The sequence below is a fragment of the Felis catus genome, chromosome B2 (genome assembly GCF_018350175.1).
Source record: "Felis catus isolate Fca126 chromosome B2, F.catus_Fca126_mat1.0, whole genome shotgun sequence".
Classification (NCBI taxonomy): Eukaryota; Metazoa; Chordata; class Mammalia; order Carnivora; family Felidae; genus Felis; species Felis catus.
In genome coordinates, this window is record NC_058372.1 from 106228804 (window position 1) to 106253217 (window position 24414).

Sequence of the window (24414 nt, forward strand, 5' to 3'; positions counted from 1 at the left end):
TCATGATCTCAGTTTCATAAGATCGAGTCCTGAGTAGAGTTCTTCGCTGACAGCACCAGAGCCTGCTTGGGATTCTGTCTCTCCCTTTCTCTCGCTGCCCCTCCCCAACTCATGCTTTCTCTCAAAATAAGTAAATAAACATTTAAAAAAAGAGAATAGGGCACCTGGGTGGCTTAGTTGGTTAAGCATACAACTCTCAGTATCGGCTCAGGTCATGATCTCACAGTCGTGGAATCAAATCCCACATCAGGCTTTGTGCTGAGCATGGAGCCTGCTTGGAACTCTTTCTCTCCCTCTCTCTGCCCCTCCCTCACTCTCGTGCTCTCTTTCTCAAAATAAACTGAGGAAAAAAAAAAGAAAAGAACATTTTCTAGGATAGATCGTATGTTAGGCCACAAAACAAGTCTTAATAAATTTAAGAAGATTGAAATCACATCAAACATCTTTCCTGACCCCAATAGTAGAAAGTTTTTATATGAAGAAAAGTGGAAAATTCACAAATATGTAGTGATTAAACAAGATGCTGCTGAACAACCAACAGGTCAATGAAGACATAGAAAAAGTAAAAAAAAAATACCTTGAAGCAAATGAAAGCAGAAATATACATACCAAAATTTGTGGGATGCAGCAAAAGCTGCTCTAAGAAGGAAGTTCGTGGCAATAAGTGCCTATCTCAAAAAACCTTTTGAAAGACATTTCAAAAAAACCTTCAAAAAAGAAATGTTTCAAATAAACAACCTGACTTTATACCTCAAGAACTAGAAAAAGAATAAACAAAGCTTGAGGGAAATAAAGGAAGGAAAGGAAGGAAATAAAGATTAGAGAAGAAATAAATGAAATAAAGACCAAAAAGGCAATGGGGAAAATCAGTGAAACTAAGAGGTTGTTCTTTGAGAAGATAAACAAGATTGACAAACCTTTAGTTATACTTATGAAGAAAAAAGGACAGAGAACTTAAATAAAATTCGACATGAAAGAGATTTTACAGCTGATACCACAGAAATACAAAGGATCATAAGAGATTGCTATGAACAATTATCTGCCAACAAATTGGACAAACTAGAAAATTGGATAAATTCCTAGAAACATACAACCTACTAAGATTGAATCATGATGAAATATAAAATCTAAACAGACTAATTACTACTAAGAACATTGAATCAGTAATCAAAAACCTCCCAACAAACTAAAGTCCAGAACCAGATGGCGTCACTGGTAAATGCAGTCAAACATTCAAAGAAGAATTAAACCAGTCCTTGCTCAAGCTCTTCTGAAAAATAGGAGGGAACTCTTCCAAACTCATTTTATGACGCCAGTATTACCCTCATACCAAACCATACAAGGATGTCAGAAGAAAAAAAAAATTACAGGCCAATATCTCTGATGAACATAGATGCAGAAATCCTCAACAAAATGTTAGAAAACCAAATTCAACAGTACATTAAAAGGATTACACACCATGATCAAGTGGGATTTATTCCAGAGATGCAGGGATGGCTCAACACCTGCAAATCAGTGTGATACAGCAAATTAACAAATGACGGAGAAAACTCATATGATCATATTAATAGTTACAGGAAAAGCATTAGACAAAATTTAGCACTCTTTTATGATAAAAACTCTCAACAAAGTGGCTGTAGAGGGAACATAACTCCACATAATAAAAGCCATATGTGGCAAGCCCTACTAGACAGTGAAAAGCTAAAAGCTTATCCCCTAAGATGAGGATGCCTACTCTTGCCACTTTTATTAAACACAATATGGGAAGTCCTGGCCAGAGTAATTAGGCCAGCAAAAGAAATAAAAGGCATCTGAATAAGAAAAGAAGTAAAATTGTCACTATTTGCAGATGACATGATATTATATATAGAAAACACTAAAAACTACATCAAAAACTGTTACAACTAATAAATGAATTCAGTAAAGTTGCAAGCTACAAAATCAATACACAAAAATGTGTTGCATTTCTTTGTGCTAATAGTAAACTATCACAAGGAGAAATTTTAAAAATCCCATTTACAATTGCATTGAAAACAATAAAATACCTAGAATAAATTTAACCAAGGAGATGAAAGACCTCTACTGAAAACTATGAGACATTAATAAAATTGAAGAAGACACAAATAAAAGGAAAGATTATTTTGTGCTCATAGATCGAAAGAGCCAATATTGTTAAAATGTTCATACTATCCAAGACAATATACAGATTCAGTGCATTCTCTATCAAAATTTCAATGACATTTTTCAAAGAAATAAAACAAATAATTCTAAAATTTGTATGGAACCACAAAAAAAAAAAACCCAATAACCAAAGCAATCTTGAGAAAGAACAAAGCTAGAGGCATCATGCGTCCTGATTTCAAACTTCATTACAAAGCTTTAGTGATTAATACAGTATGGTGTTGGCATAAAAACAGACACATAGATCAGTGGAACAGAATAGAAAGCCCAGAAATAAACCAACACATATATGGTCAACTAATTTACAATAAACGAGACAAGAATATACAATGGGGAAAGACTGGACAAAAGAATGAAACTTGACCACTATCTTATACACAAAAATTAACTCCAAATCCATTAAGGACTTGAACATAAGACCCAAAACCATAAAACTCCTAGAAGAAAACATAAGAAGTAAGCTCCTTCACACAGATTTTGGTGATGGTTTATTTCAATCTGACACCAAAAGCAGACGCAGTAAACACAAAAAGAAGTGAGACTACATCATACTAAAAAGCTTCTGCACAGGAAAGAAAACTACAAACAAAATGAAAAACAGCCTACAGAATGGTAGAAAATATTTGCAAATCATCTATCTGATAAGGGGCTAATATCCAAAATATATAAAGAACTCCTAAAACTCAATGTCAAAAATACAAACAATCCAATTTAAAACTGGACAGAGGATCAAAATAGACATTTTTTCAAAGACATGAAGATGGCCAACAGGTACATGAAAAGATATTCAGCATCATTAATTATCAAGGAAATGTAAATCAAAACCACAATGAGGTATCACCTCATGCCTGTTAGAATGGTTATTATTTTAAAAAGACAAGACATAAGTGTTGGCAAAGATGTGGCGAAAAGGAAACCTTTGTGCACTATTGGTTGGAACGTAAATTGGTGCAGCCACTGTGGAAAAGAGGGAAGTTCCCCTCGCAAAATAAAAATAGAACTACCATATAATCTAGCAATTCCACTTTCAGGTATTTATCTGAAGAAAATAAAAACACTAATTAGAAAAGATTTCTGCACCCTTATGTTCATGTTTGTGTTCATTGCGGTGTTATGTACAATAGCCAAGATATGGAAACAACCATGAGCCATCAATGGATGGGTGGTTACAGAAGTTGTGGTGTGTGTATTGTGGTGTGGGCCGTATTATTTAGCCATGAAAAAGATGAATTCTTGCCATTTGCGACAACATAGATGGATCTTAAGGGCATTATGCTAAATGAAATAAGTCAGACAGAGAAAGGCAAATACTGTATGATCTCTCATATGTGGAATTTTTTTATCTATTAAAAAAACAAGCACATAGATAAAGAGAACATATTGGTCATTGTCAGAGCTGCGAGGATTGGGGGTTGAGAGAAAGGAGGGAAAGGGGTCAAAAAGTAATGAGAAAAAAAAAAGACAAGTTGAGAGGGAGAGATCTTTGCAAGTGCTTATAATCACATTTTTCCCTGCTTTTAGAACAAAGGACCCCCATTTTCATTTTTTACTAGGGCCTGCAATTATGTAGCCAGCCCGATTTCTACTTGAAACTGAGTTCCTTAAGATCTGGACACATGCTTATTCATCATACTATTCTGTGTGTAGCATAATATCTGGCGTTTATTAGATAATAAACAATGCTTTTTGAGATAATATTTGATTTATGGTATATGTGTGTGTATCTATAAAACTCTAAATATCTACATATTTATGTTGATATATTTATAAAGTATAAATTAATAGAAGTATATACTGTGAATGTATAATTATGTATGCAGTGGACAGATAGGTACAAAATATTTAGAAAACAGGTTTTCTGTTAGAAAACAGTTATTCTGTATTAAGGGTCTACTGTTTCCGTTCCTTTTAATTTAAAGGGTTATTAATTGAAATGCTAGTGTAATCAATACTGTATTTTAAAAACTATAAAAAGGAAATTAATATCTAGCAAGTGGATTCATTGCACCATAAGCTTTCAGAATGTGCCCAGTGACAGCACATTTCTATAAGAAATAAATACAAAAAGTAGTACCTGCCTTATAAGGTTATTATGAGGATTAAATAAGATAGTATATATAAAGCTAAAGCCCAGGACTTGGCACAGGCTGAGAACTTCTTAAATATGAATTATTATTGTTATTTCACTGTAACTAGCCTCATTTTGTAGTAAGTTATTTGGGAACTCAGCTCCAAAGTCTTGGTTAGTAGTTCGCCAATGACAAGGACTATGTCTTACTCATCTTTGAGTATATAGTGCCTGACATGTAGAAGGCTGTTTTATAGTATACTGGTACATATACATCAGAAAACTAAAATTTGATTCCCTTACATAAGTAATTAGTTATTTTTGGTGGCTTGATTTTGTTCAAGAAAGGCACAGGATATTGCCAAAGTTTTGAATACGATGGTTATAATTTAAGCAGCTGTAGGAATTCCCATGCTGTGGCCATTTTTAACCTTATTTTCTCAAGGAGACATACTCCATACCCACTCTTCTCTGGTCGACATACTCAGCATTGGGAGCAACCAATTAGTTGTAACTCTCCCTATTTCTTTTCCACTTCAGGATGTAAGTTATTAGGCGAATAATCAAGAGTGACCTCATGAGAGGATAATCATGAATCCACTCTAAATTAAATTGTAAATCATTTTATACATTATTATTTTAGCTCTCATCATAATTATTGTGTTTTGTGGTGACCAGATCAGACTTCTTCAAAGAATTCTTTGAATTCTCCAAAATTGTTCAAAGTCAGCACTTTTATATCTTAGGACTTCCTGTCCATTTAGTCACAGCTAACTATTCCCTCTGTGGAATTCTCTGTTTCCTTGGTTTCCATAATACCAGGATTGCTCTGCTACTCTCCACTCTGCGAAAACTGGTCTTTCAAAGGCTAGCAGTGACTACAAATTATCTTCTCCCAGTACACATTCTCTCTGTCCTCTAAGCAACATTCAGTATTACAACTACCTTCTCCATGAAAGTCTCTGTTCCCTTGCTTTCCGTGACAGTAAGAGCTTTCCTTGTCTTCCCCTTAACCTTCTAACCACTTTTGACTCCAATGATGTGCCTCTTCTTTTCCCTTAACCCCAATGTGGGGATTCCCCAAGGATTTTTCCTAGACTTCTTATTCTCTCTTCCTTGGCAATATCATCCGTTTCTAGTACTTGAGCCATCCATCACTTTTAGGTGTATAACTTCTGCATATTTATCTCCTGGTTGTTCTCCCTATCCAACTCTTATCTCTTGTTGCAAATACTGCTGGATCATTTGGAAGCTCATCTGGCAGCTCAGATTCAATATACCAAAGTTTTTTGTTATCTTTCCACTCAAACCAACTCCTTATCATGATTTTTGTTAGTGGGTATCACACTTCTCTGTTAGGCTGGCTTAAAAACTTTTGAATTAATTCTGGTACTTCTCTTTACCTCTGCCTTTCTTTTTTATCATGCTTTCAATTCGGCAAAACTGTTCAGTGTTGCCTAGGCCTGCCTCTGCCCCGTCTTTGAATTCTTCATTCACTACTTCTTCTGAATGGTATTGTCCAGCAATAGGTGCAGTAAATAAAGAACATTATATAGACTTCACTGTCTGGCAGAGGGAAACAGGGGGTAAAATCAGTAATTATAATACAAGATATAGAAATAAAGGAGAAGCAACCCAGGGAAGGCAGGACAGGTAAGACTTCTTAAAGGGGGTAACATATGAGCCAAATCTTAAAAGATGAATAGGAGTCAGACTGATAAAGGCAGGAAAAACATTCTAGAAATAATAACACATGCAAAGGAATGCCAGCAAAGAAGACTATGACTTATTGTTGAGGTGTAAGTCGGACTGGAGCTCTGGCTTCATGGGGAAATGAAAGCAGGAAGTAAAGCTCCAGAGGTATTAAGAGTGGAGGGAAGGCACGTAGGGCCTTGTTTTCAATTACCTGATGTTCCATAATGAACCACCACAAATACTATGCCCTAAAACGATAGCCATTGATTATTTCTCACAGTTCTCCAATTGGGCAACAGTCTCTGGGGATGGCTCATCTCTGCTCCACGTGGCACAGGCTGGTACAGCTCCAATGGGGCAGGAGGATCCAGGACCCTCACTTACATGTCTGGTGCTTCAGCTGGGGTGACATTGGCTGGCTGGGTTTCTCTTTTTCTTTACACATGGTGACTCAATATTCAGCAACCTAGGTTCTTTACATGTAAGCTGTATCTGCAGAGAGAGAAAAGTGGAAGCTGTGGAGCTTCTTCCGGATTAGTCTGGAAGTCACATGACATCCTTACCCCTACATCCTGTTGGTCAAAATAAGTCACAAGAGGAGCTCTGCTTCCAGAAAAGGAGAAGTAGATCCCATCTCCCTTTGGGAGGAGGAGCATGAATGCAGACCGATGAGAGGAAATGTTGGCAGCTGTGTTTCTGGATCATGTATCATAAGCCTTATAGATCACTGCATTTTATAGGGTACCATTGTAGGATTCTAAGCAGCAGACTGACCTTGTAGAATATACGTGTAAAAATATCTCTTTGATCCCTTTATAAAGATTGAGTTCAGGGGTCAGGCCCAATACCTGGAAACAGGGCAACCAAGGAGAAGCCTCTACCAGTATGTTACAGGTTATCCTCAGGAAAGCCTTTTCTATGGGCCCTCATGCCTTGCTCCAGTTTTCCTCCTCATTGAAACAAATGGAATGACCAAAATGTGATCGATGCCTTTTTCTTTTTTCTTTTTCCTTTCTTTCTTTTTTTTTTCTTATTTTTTAAACATTTACTCTTTTATTTTATTAATGTAGAGAGAGAGAGAAGGAGGGGGGACAGAGGGAGAAACAATCTCAAGCAGGCTTCATGCTCAGCATTGAGCCTGATGCAGGGCTCAATTCCGTGACCCTTAGATCATGACCTGAGCTGAAATCAAGAGTTGGATTCTTTTTTTTTTTTTTAACGTTTATTTATTTTTGAGACAGAGAGAGACAGAGCATGAATGGGGGAGGGGCAGAGAGAGAGGGAGACACAGAATCGGAAGCAGGCTCCAGGCTCCGAGCCATCAGCCCAGAGCCCAACGCAGGGCTCGAACTCACGGACCGCGAGATCGTGACCTGAGCTTAAGTGGGACGCTTAACCGACTGAACCACCCAGGCGCCCCTTTTTTTTTTTAATTTCACAGTTCAAGAGTTCAAGAGTTGGATTTTTAACCGACTGAACCATTCCAGCACCCCATTCTTTTTTCTTGTTTTAAGCAAGACACCACTAAGGTATCTGTCCAGGACTCTGTGCCCCTTCCAGAAAGATGGATTCACATCTGCCACGGGGGAGGAAATATGTAACGTCACATATCCTCTGACTAATTTTTTTATGTTTAGAGATAATATTCTTTGGTTATTTTACATTGCTGTTTCTATAAATAAACCAGGAAAGTCAGATGAGACTTTTGGGGAAGGCAGAAGCCTCCTTTATATTTCCAGGGGCTCTTCCTGTGTCAGATCCTGTAGATTTATGTGATCATAAAGCCCATATGGGCACTTTATTTCTATGCATAGTGAACCCCTTGACTCTTGCCCCTAGTCCTTACTACAGTGCTGTTCAATGCCTATTTAAAAGCCACAGAAAATATTTACAGAATTTGAAATATTTTATTATATCACCTCAGTAACTAAATTTGCTTCATGAATAACTTTTTTAACATGCAAGCAATAGTATCTTGTGTAGAGGAGAGTGAAGACTAATGCTTGTCAGGTCTTTACTAGAGCAAAGTAAGATCCAAAATCTGGGAATGGAGAGGAGATGGTCCTCCTGGATTTTCTGGGGTTCGTACAGCCCCTTCCCCTAAGTGTTCCTGGATCCCAGATTTCAATCTATAAACAAAAGAGTCTCTCATTTTTGGTATGAGAACCTGAAGATAAGGTTACAGTGTGGTGCCTCTTTGTCAGCGTGCAAGTCTTCTGTCGGGTTTCTGAACACTTAGTGAGTGCTATGGTGGGCATCACCGACGATGTTAATTTCCTCCAAGGCTCCAGAGTCCTGTGGCTAGAAGCCAGGATCACTTGGAGAGATTTGGTCCCAAATCCCAGCTTTGCCACTTCCTCATTACATGACAGTGAACAAATTCCTTAACTCCTGTAAACTTTGTTGTTGTTTTTTTCCTCTTTAAAACCTCACTAATAATTGCACCCTGCTCATAGGGTTGCTGTGATGGGTGAAAACAAATACTATTTATTGCACCTAGCCTAGTGAATGGCACAAGTACTCAATAAATTTTAACTGTTATTGTTTCAATGGACTTCCTGCTGATCTTCACTGTTTCCTTTATTTTTTCCAGGGAGATGTTAATCTCTGTGGCTCTGGGCCAGGTGTTATCCCTTCTTATTTGTGGAATTGGCTTGACCAGCAAGTACCTGTCAGAAGATTTCCATGCCAATACACCAGTCTTCCAGAGTTTCCTCAATTACATCCTTCTCTTCTTGGTCTATACCACCACACTAGCCGTCAGACAAGGTAAGCATGCAAAAACCCATATGTAGCTTGGAATATAGCTGGGTTCCTTTTTTATAGACATCTAGAAGAATGATGAGCCATGACTAAATTAACTTTTTGTCACTTACAGCATCATAACACAATTCAAAACCTCAACTCTTGCTTTTCTATTTTGCAGTAATAAAGCAAACAAAATGAATAAATAAATCACAAAGAAGCATAAATTACGTGAATTCAGCAGGAAATAGGAAACGCATGTATAGGCAAAATGTACAATTGCTCACTATTTGAATTTCTGTTAACATCCCTTATACCCCTGGACCATGGAAAGGCCTGATGCAGCTGTCCTCAGTAATGCTAGTCCTCAGAAATCCAAGGGAATTACAGACAAATGTATGTTCTTTGGGAAAGTGTCACAAGACAGATAAAAATAGTAAACACAAACAACTCTAGTAATAATAAAAGAGAAAAGAAAGGAAATAAAATTACCACAATTGGTCAGATGAGATGTTCTGTCTAAACTTCAAATAGCTAAAGCAAGAAAACAAGTCCTCCAAGAATCAGTGCAAGAAAAACTTTTTATTTGGTAATTGCAGTTGAAATCTTTGGGGCGTGTATCTCTGGGGAGAGTAATTCAGATCCTTATGATTATACCATTGAATCTGGTGTAAACACTCTTTTTTATTCCTTTGTCATGGAGATAGCCAACAATTCACCCCTAGAAGCTGTTGAATGTGAAATATGCATTGAAAAATAACTATTAACATGTTTGAAGATAATTTTATACCTTAATAATAAATAAGGATATAGGAATAGCTATATTCATCAATTCTAATAGTCATACTTTTTTGAAACTTTTATAAGAACTGTAAGAGTATTTCATTTTTACACTTCCTTATTTAAATGGCCATCCAGAATAATATTGCTTAATTATAACTATGTGGCCAATTCTAGATTTTATTCAGTTGGGACTGAATTCCAGTTTAACTTTGGAGTTGTTTGAAGTATTGGAATTCATTTGAAACTTATCAAAAAATTGCATTACTGGTGTTTGTTTGTTTTTTAATTTAATGTCAGTAGACAGTAATCTAAGAATAAGCATCTGACTTCGGCTCAGGTCGTGATCTCACAGTTCGTGAGTTTGAACCCCACTTCAGGCTCTGTGCTGACAGCTTGGAGCCTGGAGCCTGCTTCAGATTCTGTGTCTCCCTGTCTCACTCTCCCCTCCCCCATTCACACTCTGTCCTTGTCTCTCTCTCTCTCTCAAGAATAAATAAACATTAAAATTTTTTTTTAAAAAAATAACATTTCAACTAAAACCTCAGGCTACAGAAGCTATAGACATTGAGTCTGACTTATATTTCCTCAGGGTGATATATGGAAGCTAACAGTTTGAACACTACAAATGCAAACAAGAAAACCCACAAAAATCTTAGGGAAGTGGTGAGGGAAAAAGTAAATCAAGCCAATCTAAGAAACAGAGAGAAAATTTCACTGTCATAGGTACAAACAGGAAAGCGTAGAAAACTAAATGTAGCAAAAGACCTAAAGTTTATAACAGTACCTTCTATCAAGACTCCATAATGTGCCAAACACTATGTATCTCCTTTATTATCTCCTTTATTTCTTCAATCCAAAGAAATAGGTATCATTATCCAAAATTTTGTAAATTAGGAAACGGTGCCTCTGTGTCCAGAACCTGCTCCTGGCTGTAGAACTAGGAGCTGTAAGGCTCATGCTAGGCCAGGTCATGTGCCTCCCTGGACTCCCTGAACCCCATGTGGGGTCTAGGGGAGGCCGGAGGAAGAAAAGATACTTTTGAACAAATGGAGGCTTTTTGCTTGAAATTCAAAACCCTAAATAAGAAAATAGCACTGGTGCAAGGTCTAGTGAGGCACAACAGCAAAGTCAAGAAAATGTGGTCTCAGCTTTGGGTGGGGAGGGTAGATGGTGGTGGGGAGTGGAGGTGGGGTGGGGAGAGACACAATTGGCAAGAGGCCAAGGACTAGGACAAGGAATTCGGAGGCTCTTTGGAGAGAAGACTGAAGACAGCCTGAGGGAATTTTGTTTATTCCAGTCAGTGATGTCCAGAAGCAATGTCTCAGATACCCTATCTAGAGATTTCTGCCATTGCCTCAGATTATCACTAGATTCACTGACATGGCTTTATTTGGGTGTTTACTCACGATGTTTGTTTTAATCTTCATCTTTAGAAGTTTTAATAGGCTGGCATTAAGCTAACATCTGGAAACCAACATAGTAATTACATTAATTTTGTATAGGCTGATTCCATTCTATGTTCTAGAGACATAATAATCTCTTTCCTTGTTCACCTCAAGATTTGAGAGGGAATGAACAACAGAGCGAAGAGGGGGATAGGATGGAAAGTCTGGTGTGTGCAAGGGAGCTGCTCTCACAACCACAATTTCTTTTCCTTTCCTGGTGCTCTCTGACCGCTCCTCCCAGAAGGGTGCAGATTAGGACTGAGCAAAATTACTGTCTTTCCAATTCTCCCAGCACAGATGTCACCTAACCTGACTGGGCCACCATTTAATTTGACACACCTTAGGCCACAAAACTGTAAGAAGTTAGTCTCGGGAATGTATATATGTGTGTATATATATATATACATATATATGTATATATGTATATATATATATGTATACATGTATGTGTGTATATATATGTGTGTGTGTGTGTGTGTGTGTGTGTGTGTGTGTGTATTTATTTATTTATTTATTTATTTATTTATTTATTTTTTGAGACACAACATAACCTTGGGAGGGGCAGAGCGAGAAGCAGAGAGAGGATCTGAAGTGGGCTCTGTGCTGATAGGCTGACAGCAGCAAGCCCAGGGCTAGAACTCATGATCCGTGAGATCATGACCTGAGCTGAAGTCGGACATTCAGCCGACTGAGCTACCCACGCACTGCATCGGGAATGTATTTTTAAACAAATATTTCCTGATCATTTTAACCATACAACTTCTAAAAAGTTATGATCGTCTCATGTGATTACAATGTGATAAATGCAAGAAGCCCTTCAAGAGCCTTCAGGTTGGTATTATGGCAAAAGCCTTGTGGAAATTTGACTTCAAAGTTAAACTGAGTTCTCTTTATCAGATGCTCACTGAACCAGTGACCAAAGACTCTGAAGCAACAGGTTCCAGTAGAAATTCCAACATAACTCTGGTTCAGGCTGGAGTTTTGAACTTGTCCCTGATTATTAAATTGGTTCCCAAAAAAGTGTGATTCCGTCCTTAAAAACTTTGTCTTGTTGAACAAGTTTTATGTCTGACCCTTTCCTTGACTGGTACTAGGTTGTTATTACAGATGTTCCAAAATTCAAAAAGTTTTTGCTGTTCATAGCAAAGAGCTTCAGTAATACCACTTTATAGAAAAAAAATGTACTTCAAACAAGTAGTTGCATTGACGCAGCAGCAAGTTTGAGAATTTAGCTATAATAAATATATATAATATTTATTTATTATTATATATATAATAAAAATTAGCTAAAATAAATAAAGTGGTTAAGAGTAACCACTTTAGAGAAGTTATTCAGGCAATTGAAATGTCCTCATTGAAGTGATGCCTGAAATCCAAACTCATGCTGTGTGTACCTAGTTGGGCATCATGAATTGTAAAGAAAAACTCAGTTCTCTTCCTGTGTCTTCCCTTTACCCTCACACTATCACCACACTTAACACACTTTTGTCACTGAATGCCTGGTGTTTTTCATACCAAGCAATTCTGTGACATCAGCTGGGTGCCCTACAGTCAGCCCAGGTTCTGACACTGTCTACCTGGAGATAGTGTCAAATCCCATAAGTTAAGAGCTCGGCCTCACATGACTGCCCCTCTCACTTCAGATGCTAATTGCAAGTCTGGGTTGTAGCCTCTGCTTCTGACTAATGGACTGTAAATCAGAGGTTCCTACAGCTTCCTTCTTGAGTTTGATTAATTTAGTAGAGTGGTTCACAGGACTCAGGAAAACAGTTCATTACTGTTTATCAGTATATTATAAAAGAATATGATGAATGATATACATGAACATCCAGATGAAATAGATGAGTTGCACAAAGTACAACTCATGCCTGTCTGCATAGGCCACTCTTTCCATATCACCATGTATTTATTCATCAACCCTGAAGCTCTCTGAATCCTCTACGTTAGACATTTTTATGGAGATCATTATGTAGGCATGATTGATCATTAACTCCATTTCCAGCCCCTCTCACTCTCTGGAGAATGGAGAGATGGGGCTGAAACATCCAAACTTCTAATCATGGCTTGGACTTTGTGGTAACCAGTCCCTATCCTGGAGCCTAGCAAGAGTAACCTCATTAGATCAAAAGTTATGGCTAGCATCCTGGAAATCCCAAGGGATTTAGGAACTCTGTGTCAGGAACCAAGGTCAAAGACCAAATATTAGAACAAAAGATGCTCCTAAGTACTCTTATTAGGAAATCACAAGGGTTTTTGGAGCTCTGTGCCAGGAACTGAGGGCAGAGACCAATATATATTTGCTATTATCTCACAGTAATATAACTAGGAAAGTATAGTGAACCTCCCAGAAACTGATGGATTTTCCTGGGAAATTCTTCCATCCAAGTACTAACCAGGCCCGACCCTGCTTAGCTTCCGAGATCAGACGAGATCGGGCGCGTTCAGGGTGGTATGGCCGTAGACTGCCTGGGAAATTCTCAAAAGAAGACTCTTCCTCATGTCTACTTTTTTTCTTAAAATTCATGCAATGCTAACTGAAATCAGGAAGCAGAGAAACACAAAAAGCAAAGACTATGAACAAGAAGAAAGAAGAACAGGATGGGGTCTAACTAAAGCCCAGCCATTCTCACATTTATGTTGTAGAAGCGAGAAATGTGACAGGCTTTTAAAAACAAAGGTGAAGATAGGATATCAAGGAAAAAAAATATGTTATTAGACTTTCTACCCATAAAGTTCTCTTACCAATTATCTTAAGAATCCTGCTGCTTCCCAGAAGTACTTTCAGCAGCTCTTAAATAATAGATACCTATGGTTTCTCTTTTGGCAATTTTTAACTTCTGAGTGAATGTGAACAACAGTTTTTAAACAGTCAATAATTTCCTTCTTTTCTTCTTCTGCCAATTTTCCTCAGTTCCTATCTCTCTAATTCCTCTTTATTTTTTCATTCACAGTTTACTCTGTGATGGGGTAGGAAAGAATTGTGGGGCCAAGGCAGGACGCTTAAGGGGGGAGAAAACACTTTCAATCCATGTTTTCCTCCCTAAGGCATGGTGATGAAAAAAAAAATGGGTATCAGTAATGAAAGCACAAATAGAAAGAGAAGTATCTGCTTCATTTCATATACAGACCTTGGAAAGAAAAGAGATGTGGCCACCATAGATCATCATTAGATATATTCCTGGTGACTCATTTTATAAATTCTGCTTTTTCATTGAAAGGTATTTTTATAAGCTCTTCCAATTTTGAATAAAAGACAAGCTTCCAGCTAAAAGCAATATGATGGGTTGTGCATGTATTTTGCTTTTCAGAAAATTCTTGAAACATAGACATTAAAGTATCTATTGAATCATTGATGTATTTTTTTTATGTTAGTGTGAAAAAGAGACAGGTCTTTAATAGTACTAACAGAGCACTCATCAAAAGATCACCATGTGTAATCCCTTTGACTTTTCCTAAAGAAAGAATACTGAAAAGTAAACACATGCCATACTTTTTATGAAAAATATACCCATTTTGAACATTAAATTCCAGAAGATAGAAATCCTAGTTCAAATTTCACTTTTAAGTGGGGAGGCTGAAAAATGAACTCTATTCAGGTCTTTCAAGCACTTGCTCTCTCCCTGCCCGTCCTACCCACCATCTCCTTTTTCCTACCCAGGGCACTCAAGTAATGCAAGAGAGATGAAAGAAATACATAAAAATGACAGCTTTGTCTACACATAACAGCTAGATGCAATTCATGGCCCAATGGTCCAGTCCCATAGCCCTCAGCATTTTAAATGAAGATGCTTCTCGGAATTTGTGCCAAAAAAAGCATTTCTCCTTTTGGTGGTGGCTGGGGAAACATTAATCAGTAAGTAATTGTTACCTCTTCCCACACCAGACAGGCTTCATATTTGTTCTTTTCGGAAACACTGCACTTCTTACATACAATTACATAGGCTAAATTCTTAATTACCAATGTTGCAAGATTAAAAATATCTCTGTAATTAGAGGAAACGTAGGACTTCATACAAAATAATATAGACTTCTCACAGAGCCACAATGATGTCTTGGAAATAAGTATCTGGCATTTCACAGTCTATCAGATCTTAGAGCACCCTGTGGATCTCATTTCCCTAATTCTGTTAATACTGCTGTGCCTCTGTGAATCTTTGCCCCTTGCCTTTATTGGAATGTTCTTTGACCCACACCATAGGAGGTCAACAACATGGGCCAGAGCAGTGAAAAAAGTTAAAGCAGGATCCAGGATTTTCCTCAGAGGAAAAGCTCAAGTTATGCTTGCACGTAGCTCAGTTTCCAATTCTCTGGATAACCTTTACTATATCACTGAGAAGGACTTTGGGTTGGACTTTGGGTCAGTGAGGAGAAGGAGTGGGTTGGCAGTATAAGAAAACACTTGGCAAGTGTAAATACTGAATTATTACTCCCTTGGAAGTTGTGGGGGCAAATACTACCGTCACTTACCTACAACTGGTGAGGTAATATTCATTGGAGCCTCTTAAAAATTCTCCCGTGTGGGAAATTACCTGGCAGACCTCCATTCCTATTCCTTATCAGGTTGCATTTATTTTTACTTAAGTATGATTGGAGTGTTCTAGTCCCCATAGTATAAAAAGGTTGTACTTTAGGAACTGAGGTGCTCAGATGAATCTTTGGTAGATGGGAATTATGATTATGTTGTTGGGGAAGAGAAAAGAAAAGGTGGGAACAGGGGAGGGAGGGAAGAAGAAAGGAATATACACAAACCATGCTGGGAAATTATTAGAGAAAATCACAACAGAAAGCTAGAATCTGGTTCTAGCAAGAGCAACTGAAACTCTCATAGACTGCTGCTGGGAATGCATAATGATACCACCACTTTGCAAAATGGCTTGGCAGTTTCTTATGAAGTTAAATATACACTTAAATATGACCCGTCAATCACACTGTCCCAAGAGAAATAAGAACATGATGTGCACACAGAGAACTATATACAAATGTCCATTGCAGCTTTGTTCATAATGGCCAAAAACTGTAAACAACCCAAATGCTCACCAGCTTGTGAAAGGATAAACGAATTGTGGTAAATTCATACAATGGAGTACCACTCGGCCATGACAAGGAATAAGCTACCGACACATGCAATGATACGGATTAACCTTAAAAGCATTATGATAAGTTCAGGAAGGCAGACATGAAAACTCTGGTACTGTGTAATTAAATACTGGGTAATAATGTGATGTTCTGGAAAAGGCAAAACTATAAAGTGAGGAAATAGATATGTGGTTGCCAAAGCCTCAGAGTGGGAGGGGAGACTGGCTGCAAAGGGGCACAAGGGAACTTTCCGGGTAATGGAAATGTTCTGTAGATGTTGATTGTTGTAGAGATTACAGGACTATATACATTTGTTAAAACTCTTCAAGCTATACACTTAAATGGATTTTACCACAGGCAAATTATACTTTAATACACCTGACCGAAGGCCAAACAAAATGAATGAAAAAGAATTAATTGACTCTTCACTATCCCTCCATGGTTACCATGATAAAATAATGTCTCGTTAGGCCCAGAGTTTCCAATAGGGAAACTATAGTAGCTATTCCTTCAATCACTTGTGGATATTAGGAGGTCAGCATTAAAACTTCTCACTTCATAGGGCATGCTTTTGGACTATAAGAATGAGTATCGTTTCCAAAAGAGGGAAAAGAAACCAAACCCTGCTCCAAGGACCTTGCTCATGTGACATAAACTGTTATTTATCAAGCTCATAACCCACTAAACAACGCAAAAATACACACACTGCATACATATGCAGCGCTGACAGGGTGAATCTGCACCAAATCAAGTCTTCCACAGTCTTAATCAAAGTTCAGAGTACCCAACAGAGCATGTCCTGTTTGTGCTCAAGTGGATGAATCTCAAATAGAGTGAGACCTTGCACAGAACTTTCAGTATCACTTAAATGACTTTTAGATGAAAGGAAAATGACATGAATGTGCAACACTGCTTCTCCTCTTAATGGATCATCTTATAAATGTACACGCATGCACACACACACTCTATACATCAAACCCTCCCTCATTCCCCATGCCAAATACTTCGCTTAAGGGATGCGCTTCTGATTCTTTCATTCCAAACAGCCCATAAGCTTGGAGGGAGGGATTGTCTCTCTGTCTTATCTGGAGTCCACGTTGACTGTTAATTCTGGAAATCTTCAAGCAGCCACCTATCCATGCTGAGAGCTGGCATAGAGCAACATTCATTCCTGGCACGAAGCTCCAGTGTTCATGTGGGAGACTGAAGGGTGGTTACAAGATGATAACTGTATTGCCTGAAGGAGATAAGTCCCCTTCTGCCAAAATAGTGCTTTGTACGTAATTAGTGTAAGAATTCAGAGGAATAGAGTTTATCCTTACAATCATCTTTCTCATTAAAAAAGAATCATAATGGAAGAACAAAGCAGTCCCTGCAGTGAGTTGAATTGCTTTCCCTAAGTTTTCATTAAATCAAAGACTCAGCAGTTAGCCATCTTGCAGACCCTACTGCAGTCTGCTACATGAGATTTGTGAGGCGGAAAAATGAAGCAAACCTTTTCTTTTTTTTTTTCCTTCGCAGGATTAGATTTGCAGTGTGGTTACTTTAGATCAGAATTCTCTGTCTGTGCATTTTTTGAGTATCTGGTTTCACTGGCTTCCATTTCTGAGATTTTGGAAGACCAGAAAGAAGATCATGTAACTCACCAAATTTAAATGTGGTGTTTGCAAATGGTGGGTTCTGACTGCAAGTTGGAGTGACTGTGCCCCTTCAGTGACTTATAGGAGGAGAAACATAAATGAAATGACTTGAAGATAAAAGAAAAGATGATCAAAATTTATGTGTCTGACCATTTTGTTTTACCATTTCACACTTCGTTCTATAAAGTAGCATATTACTTTCTTTTACCTTGAACTAATTAGTCATGTCTAAGAAAATGCCCATCTGTAAGAATCATATTTAGGAATTACTACTTAAGTCCACTAAATTAAAATATAATTTTAAACAATTAGGGTCTAGAGTTTTCCTGTTTCTCAGTTCAGTCCAGATGTAAGAGTCACTGCATCATCCTGGTAAGTTTCCATAACTTTTCTGTGTTGTTTTTCTTCAGTTTATATGTCAGGGTAATAAGAGCAACCACCTGACAGGTTTCCTGTGGACTAAATGAGGTGATGTATGGAAAATTTCTAGCACAGGATCAGGCTTATAGAAGCATTGAATACATATGATCTGCCATCATTGGCATTATATTGACTTAATAAATATTGATTCTCCTCCTTAGCAAGTTGGATTTTACACATGTAACCCTTAATTTGGATAAATTCCATCATGAAGACCCTGAAATTCATTAGCCATATTGCCACGGTTGTGTTCTTCTTTTGTCACTGGATGTCACAGTAGGCACTGGTATGATTCATAGAAGGATCAAAAACAAGAGACATTTCAGATGTTTCTTCACCACTGCGGTGGCCAATGTGAGTAAGGGGACTCACTGATAGAATCATTACACTGGTGCACGACTCATTCTGAAATGCACTAGCCCAAGTCCCCCTGTCCCAGCGTGTAGAGTGGGGGTCTTTTGCCTGAGAAAGTCAAGCCAAGGGCAACAGTGAGCATCCAGAATCTGTCCAATGGGACCCAGCACCACCTTTCTACTTTCTGACATAACTGCACCCTAACTATGAGAGGTCACAAAGGGGGAAGGGAGGGCTGCCAAAGGAAGAATTGGAAGAACAACTCCCTAGATCCATGCTTATCCCTAGAAATGAATGAGTACTTTGCTCTAGAGCTTTGATTTTAACAATGAAATCTCAACACAAAATTATTTCCCACCCTTTCTTTTTCTCTTGTTGATATGTATGTTTCCTCTTTCTTCTCCCATTTCCTCTCTTCACCCAGCTTTTTCCTTCTCCCATAATCATAACTGATACACAAAAGGGAAGAAAAACATTTCCATTCACTTTACTAAGATAAAACTGTCACTACAAATTTAGATGTTACAGAGAAGATCCAGATTCATTTTAAGCCATGCCTGCAAATTCCGATTCCAAGTTACTATCCTTTGCTCAAGAAAAGGCTCAGAAGCACAAGGACACCAATTAAGATCAGTATGTTGTAAACTAAGTTTGATTACCTTTTTTCGTGAATGTTTTTCTTCCACAACACACACACAGTGCATCTGTGAACGAACTGCAACCAACTGAATATGCATATGGAAAGCAAAGCAGAGCCAAAGCAGCTGAGAAGATCACATTCCTATTTGGCCTGCTGACCAAGGCATACGCCAGCTGGAGAAGTTAAGGACAGAGAAATGTGGTTTGTCCAAAACCATGAAGGGATGGCATTTCTGTCCAAGATAAGTTCCAGCAAGGAATCCATTCTTGGGCAGTGGCCATAGGTGCTTTAGAAGACCTATCATTACAATAGTAGGGATTCTTAAGATGCATTCCCAGAGGGAGAGCTGGATCATTATTTTATAATCAGAATCCCAAATCTCCATCAGTTATCTGGAATGAGCAGAGAGCAGCACATCCCTTTTAAGGATATTTCAGTGGAAGCCATAGTATGAAATCTATAAGCAGAGATTAGCCTTACTAATAAACTACCACACAGACAAGAATTGTCCTTGGATGAGCTCATTAAAAGGAATCTTGCTTCCATTTTTGACAGGGTCAGAACATTTGTCCTATTTTAAAGGTGAAAAATAAAATCAGGGTGCAGAGAGGAAAAAATAAAAATAATCCAAGATGAAACAGAGCTGCAAAATGCCCCCAGAGAGCACAAAGCTTTGGGGGCTACATAGCCAGTGAAATGGCCACCAGTATGTCATCTTCTAGCTGAGAAGAGGGGAAAGCCATGCTGTCAAGATCATGGAGCTCTCACTCACCCATCTTTCAGCAGGAAGAGCATGCCACAGACAAACTCAATGGACTACTGGGGTCTCACCAAATTCAAAGCATCTGGTTCTGTACCTACAAGCACATTTCAACTTTTGGCTTAGTGAATGTCATTCACTGAGGTCGAAATTTCCAGCTGGGCTGTGTTAAACTCAGGGCCATTATAGCACAGCTTTAAGCAAGCTATTGATTTTAAACTTTTGTCAGGCTAAAAGAAACTAAGTTAGATCATTCAGAAGCAAACAAAGAACTCAACTTCTAAAAATAAAGTTAAGGAACTTGGTAACTTCTTTCTAACAGAGAAACGTGTGGGCAGATCTTATGTAAGTGACATAAATGTGGAAGTCTCTGCACTGTTAAAAATTGTAAGTTATTTACTATATGGAAACTTAATAAATCTCAACTCTCGGTTTCTGTTGTTTTGGCATCGGATATGTTGAGTAATTTAAATACCTAACAGGAAAGTGTGTTCCTATACTCGGAGTGTCTCTTGATGAAAGGAGTCAGCCCCATATGCACAAGCCAAGGATGCAACTGCTTCCCAGCCTACTGAGTTTTATTGTGCCCATGTTTATTTCATACAGAACCTTCTAGAAGGCTCTGAACTGAGTACATCTTGCTCATATGTCTCTTATCTAAATGTAATTTCATGTATCTTCCTCAGTCACGTATTTCTTCCCTCATGTATTCATTCATCTATTATTCCATTCATTTATTCGGGAAATGCTTTTAGAGGGCCTCGTTCTATTAGGCACTGTACTCCCAGATGTGAAGGATGCCCAACTCTCCCTTCTCCCTTTCCTTCTAAGCTCATAGACAAGAGGAGGAGAGTGACTAGTAAAGAGTCCCCGTAATTGCAAGAGGCCAGATCTGAGGGTCTGGCTTTCCTTCATCTCCACCAAATCTTCATTGTAAAGGAATTTACTTCTCTGTCATCTATTTTCATGACTGTTTTCTCCATCAGCCGCCAGTACCCCCTTCCCAATTATTCACAGCAGAAGAATTCATTACAAGCAGTTTCAGTCAATACATTGCTGGGTTGTGGCATTCTGTTGGTGTGTAGGCTCACACCTGTGTTCTAGGATCCTGACTTTGCATTAAACGAGCCATAGTTGTTCCTCTAGTCCTTGTACACACCCCCACATACATTGTCACCCCAGGAGAATAAGACACAGATATCATCCGTGTCCTTTATTTAGACTTAGCTGTGGTGACTTCTAGCCTGCTAAACTTCTTTGAGCTAGGGCAGTTGGCTAATTTCATGATTATTAGTGACTTCCAAGACTCTCAAAGATCCCCTATCCTCTTACAGGCAGCTATATATGGCTCGCTGGTCTCCATCAATTTGCCTGGCTTCAGTGACCCCTTTCTGTAATGGCAAACAGTCCTTTTCTTTATTTTTTTGGCAATACCTTTAAGGAGCCCCTTACCCTTCTGGTCATTTGGGGATGTACCTCAATGCTTGCTGGTGTATGAACTTAAGCTCTTCCCAAGTTTCAAGAACCCCCGTAAAATGTTAGAAACTTTAATAATTTAATGTTATAAAGTGAAAAACAGTAGCACAGTAAAGAATATCAAAGTTCACAAGCTTTATTTCAGTACCTGACTGAGGAGAAGGACTGCCAGCCACTCATTGGGACCATTAACAGCTGTGGAGCAGCAAGAAGGGAAACCAAAGTGTCAACTTCTTGCTTTTGACCATTTTCTCATTTTCTTACTGTACAGCATGTTCCACTAAGATCACATCTCATTCAGGGTAGGTCACCATTTGATAGTATTCTGGAGGAGTAAATTAATGTTGCCTTTCATAACTATTCTCACAATAGGTACAATTTCTAATAGTCCCAATTTGTTTGCAGAAAGTAGCACAGATACATATCTAACTAAATGCAGCAATTATTATGATTCCTTTGAAGAGATCGTTTTTGCCTCCTACTAATCATGTACCACAATTCCTGATATAATCTACTTATTCACGGTGTGACCTGAAAACCAGAGAAGGGTATCTCCCCTGAAGGAGCATATCTCCAGCCATGAGTATTCCCTGTGTGTCCATGCAGCTCCCATGATTAAAGTTTAAACACACCTAACAAAATAATGTAGAAAACTCCCATCATCTCTGGAGTTAAAGTTACATTTGGTTGTGGGATATATTGACTGATACAAAGTTGTCTTCAGTTAAATTTCACAAATATTTATTGAGCCCACTGTGTACCAGATACTATGTGAGACCCTTACCGATGGCCTCTTTCTGTCCGCATTTGCTCTAGCATGTCTAAGCCAAGCCATCCATCACCTCTTGCCTGGACTACTATGACCACTCCTGTGCTGTACTGACACCTGTCACAATTTCATCACTACACTGTCTTTTAAAGCTTTATTTGCTCTAAGTTAAAGTGCACTGGTCAATCAGACTTTGGATAATTATGCAAATCCTTCTTTACTTTTGATTTATGTTGAATTCAGTATTTTTAAAAAATAGTTGGGGGAAGGAATCAGTTAATAAAAAGTGATTTTTCTCATACCCATTGAAATCAACACATACTTCCCGGCTTCATTCATTTAACCAAAATGCGGTCTTTTAATAAGGTTCGAGAAACTCAAAATCAAGATAGTAGAATGTTGTTATTCTTACTTTCTAATTAGCCTGTCTACTTGAGGAAAATAAGCCAAAGATGTAATATTCTAATTTTTGTTCTCTGAGCAGTATGTCTTCAAAGTGCAAGCTAAGTTGCCTTGGATTTAAGAGTGGGGACATTGATCCAAATGTAAAAAAATAAAATAAACTTAATATTTTAGATACTGGTTTTATAAAAAATAACTTTGGTAGATACTGTACTCTGTATACAGCATTATTGCTAAACTCAAAGAATTCCATTCGCCCCTTAATATAGAACTTCCAGTTAAAACAATTCAATTTGGTTGAATTAACATACATTGAAAGACCTCTTTAATAATGAATCTTCTGATCAAAGATCTTCATTGGACTGCTTCGAAGGTAGATGTCTACTTTATAAAAACTGCTAAATACTAGGAGGAAACCATGAAAAGCCAAGACACTCTGAGACAATATTTGAGGTGACAATGTTATAACCATTGTAAAATTTATATTTATTTTTAAATTACCCAAGTAATACATGAATATAAATAGTACATGTTTATGTAAATATAAACATTGCAAAGACAGACCTAAATATGTTTCTTAAGGGATCATGTTTCCCACTCACCAAGTAAATCCTTCTCTTCCTCAATGGAAGTCTTTGTTAAAATTTTATTGTTCATTTTCATGGCAGTTTTTTATGCATATGCAATCAAATATGTAGTTATAATGTGTTGTAATGTAAATGCTCGGAACTATATATGTTGTTATGAAAGTTGCTTTTGTCACTTAATAATATATCCTGGAAAATTTCCCATCTCCGTACATGTACATTTACCTTACAGTTTTTAGTTATTGTAATAGTACTGATGATACTCACAATTAGCAGTCATATAGGGTATTGCCAATTTTGAGTTATTCCTTCTATTGTATAAGAAACATCCTTGTAAATATATTTTAAATACCTGTGAGAGTATTTTGTAGCTTAGATTGCTAAAAATTTAAATGCTGAGTCAAGGGCATTTTAAATATTGATAAATATCACTAAATCTCTCCTCTCCGGAAATTATTACCAGTTCAAAAGCCTACTAACAGTATTTGAGAGTATATTTCCTTACTTATTTACCAACACTGAATATTATCATTAATATTTTTGTCCGGATTGACAAAAGGTGAAAAATATCTCATTGTTTTAAATTTCATTTTGTTAATTACCGGTGACATGAGCATCCTTTTGTATGTTTATTGGCAGGAAGAAATAGCATTTGAATCCTAAAATAAAAACAAGAAATGATAATGATTGCTTGCATAGTCTATTCTTGGTGTAAGACTAAGTCCTGGTGGGCTCCTTTCCTTCTTTCTTTCACTCAGTCTCTTGTTTTCATCTCCTTGTGAATTAGTGCAAAGAAAGGAAAACAAATGAGCCCTGCGATACGTTCCTCTGGAAGAATGCCACTGCCAGAGCCTTGGAGTAATAATATAGAAATTTATATCATCCATAAACCTTTTATAGTAGTGTAATTAGTAGGGCTATTAATACTACCCAAGCCTGGCTTTCTTTATTGCTGTAAACACAGCTTGTTATCGTATAAATGACATCAGTGTTAATCCTTTAGGGCATCATGTAAACCGAAGCACATGAGTCAGTTTAGCTAGGGTTTAATCAGAATCTCCATTCAAAAAAAAAAAAAAGATTCTTTTTGCTTAGAAATCAGACAGATAACCTTTGGGTGTTTGGGCAAAATCCAACATTTAGATTTTGAATCCCAGGAGAGCTTTACTGGTGTAGATATGCCTGGTAAGAATGAATTGGAGAGAAATAGAGAGATTTTAGCCAATGTCATTGTAGAATTATGCCCATTAGCCAAATATATCTGGCTATTTCTATGGCTATGTTATTTACATATGGTTTTCTTTTCCCTTATGCATTTTTATTAATATTTAATCCAAAAAAATGTGAGCCTAGTACCTATACTTCATATCTTT

The 24414-nt window shown here is 37.7% G+C and overlaps 1 protein-coding gene across 1 annotated transcript in view; it reads left to right on the plus strand.

Moving 5' to 3' along the window:
* Window positions 1-24414, plus strand: part of SLC35F1 (solute carrier family 35 member F1) — a 408535-nt gene that overhangs the window by 243421 nt on the left and 140700 nt on the right. The window contains exon 2 of the mRNA XM_011282636.4: window positions 8538-8713. Within this exon, the coding sequence (XP_011280938.2) occupies window positions 8538-8713 (176 nt within the window). The remainder of the gene's footprint in view (window positions 1-8537; window positions 8714-24414) is intronic.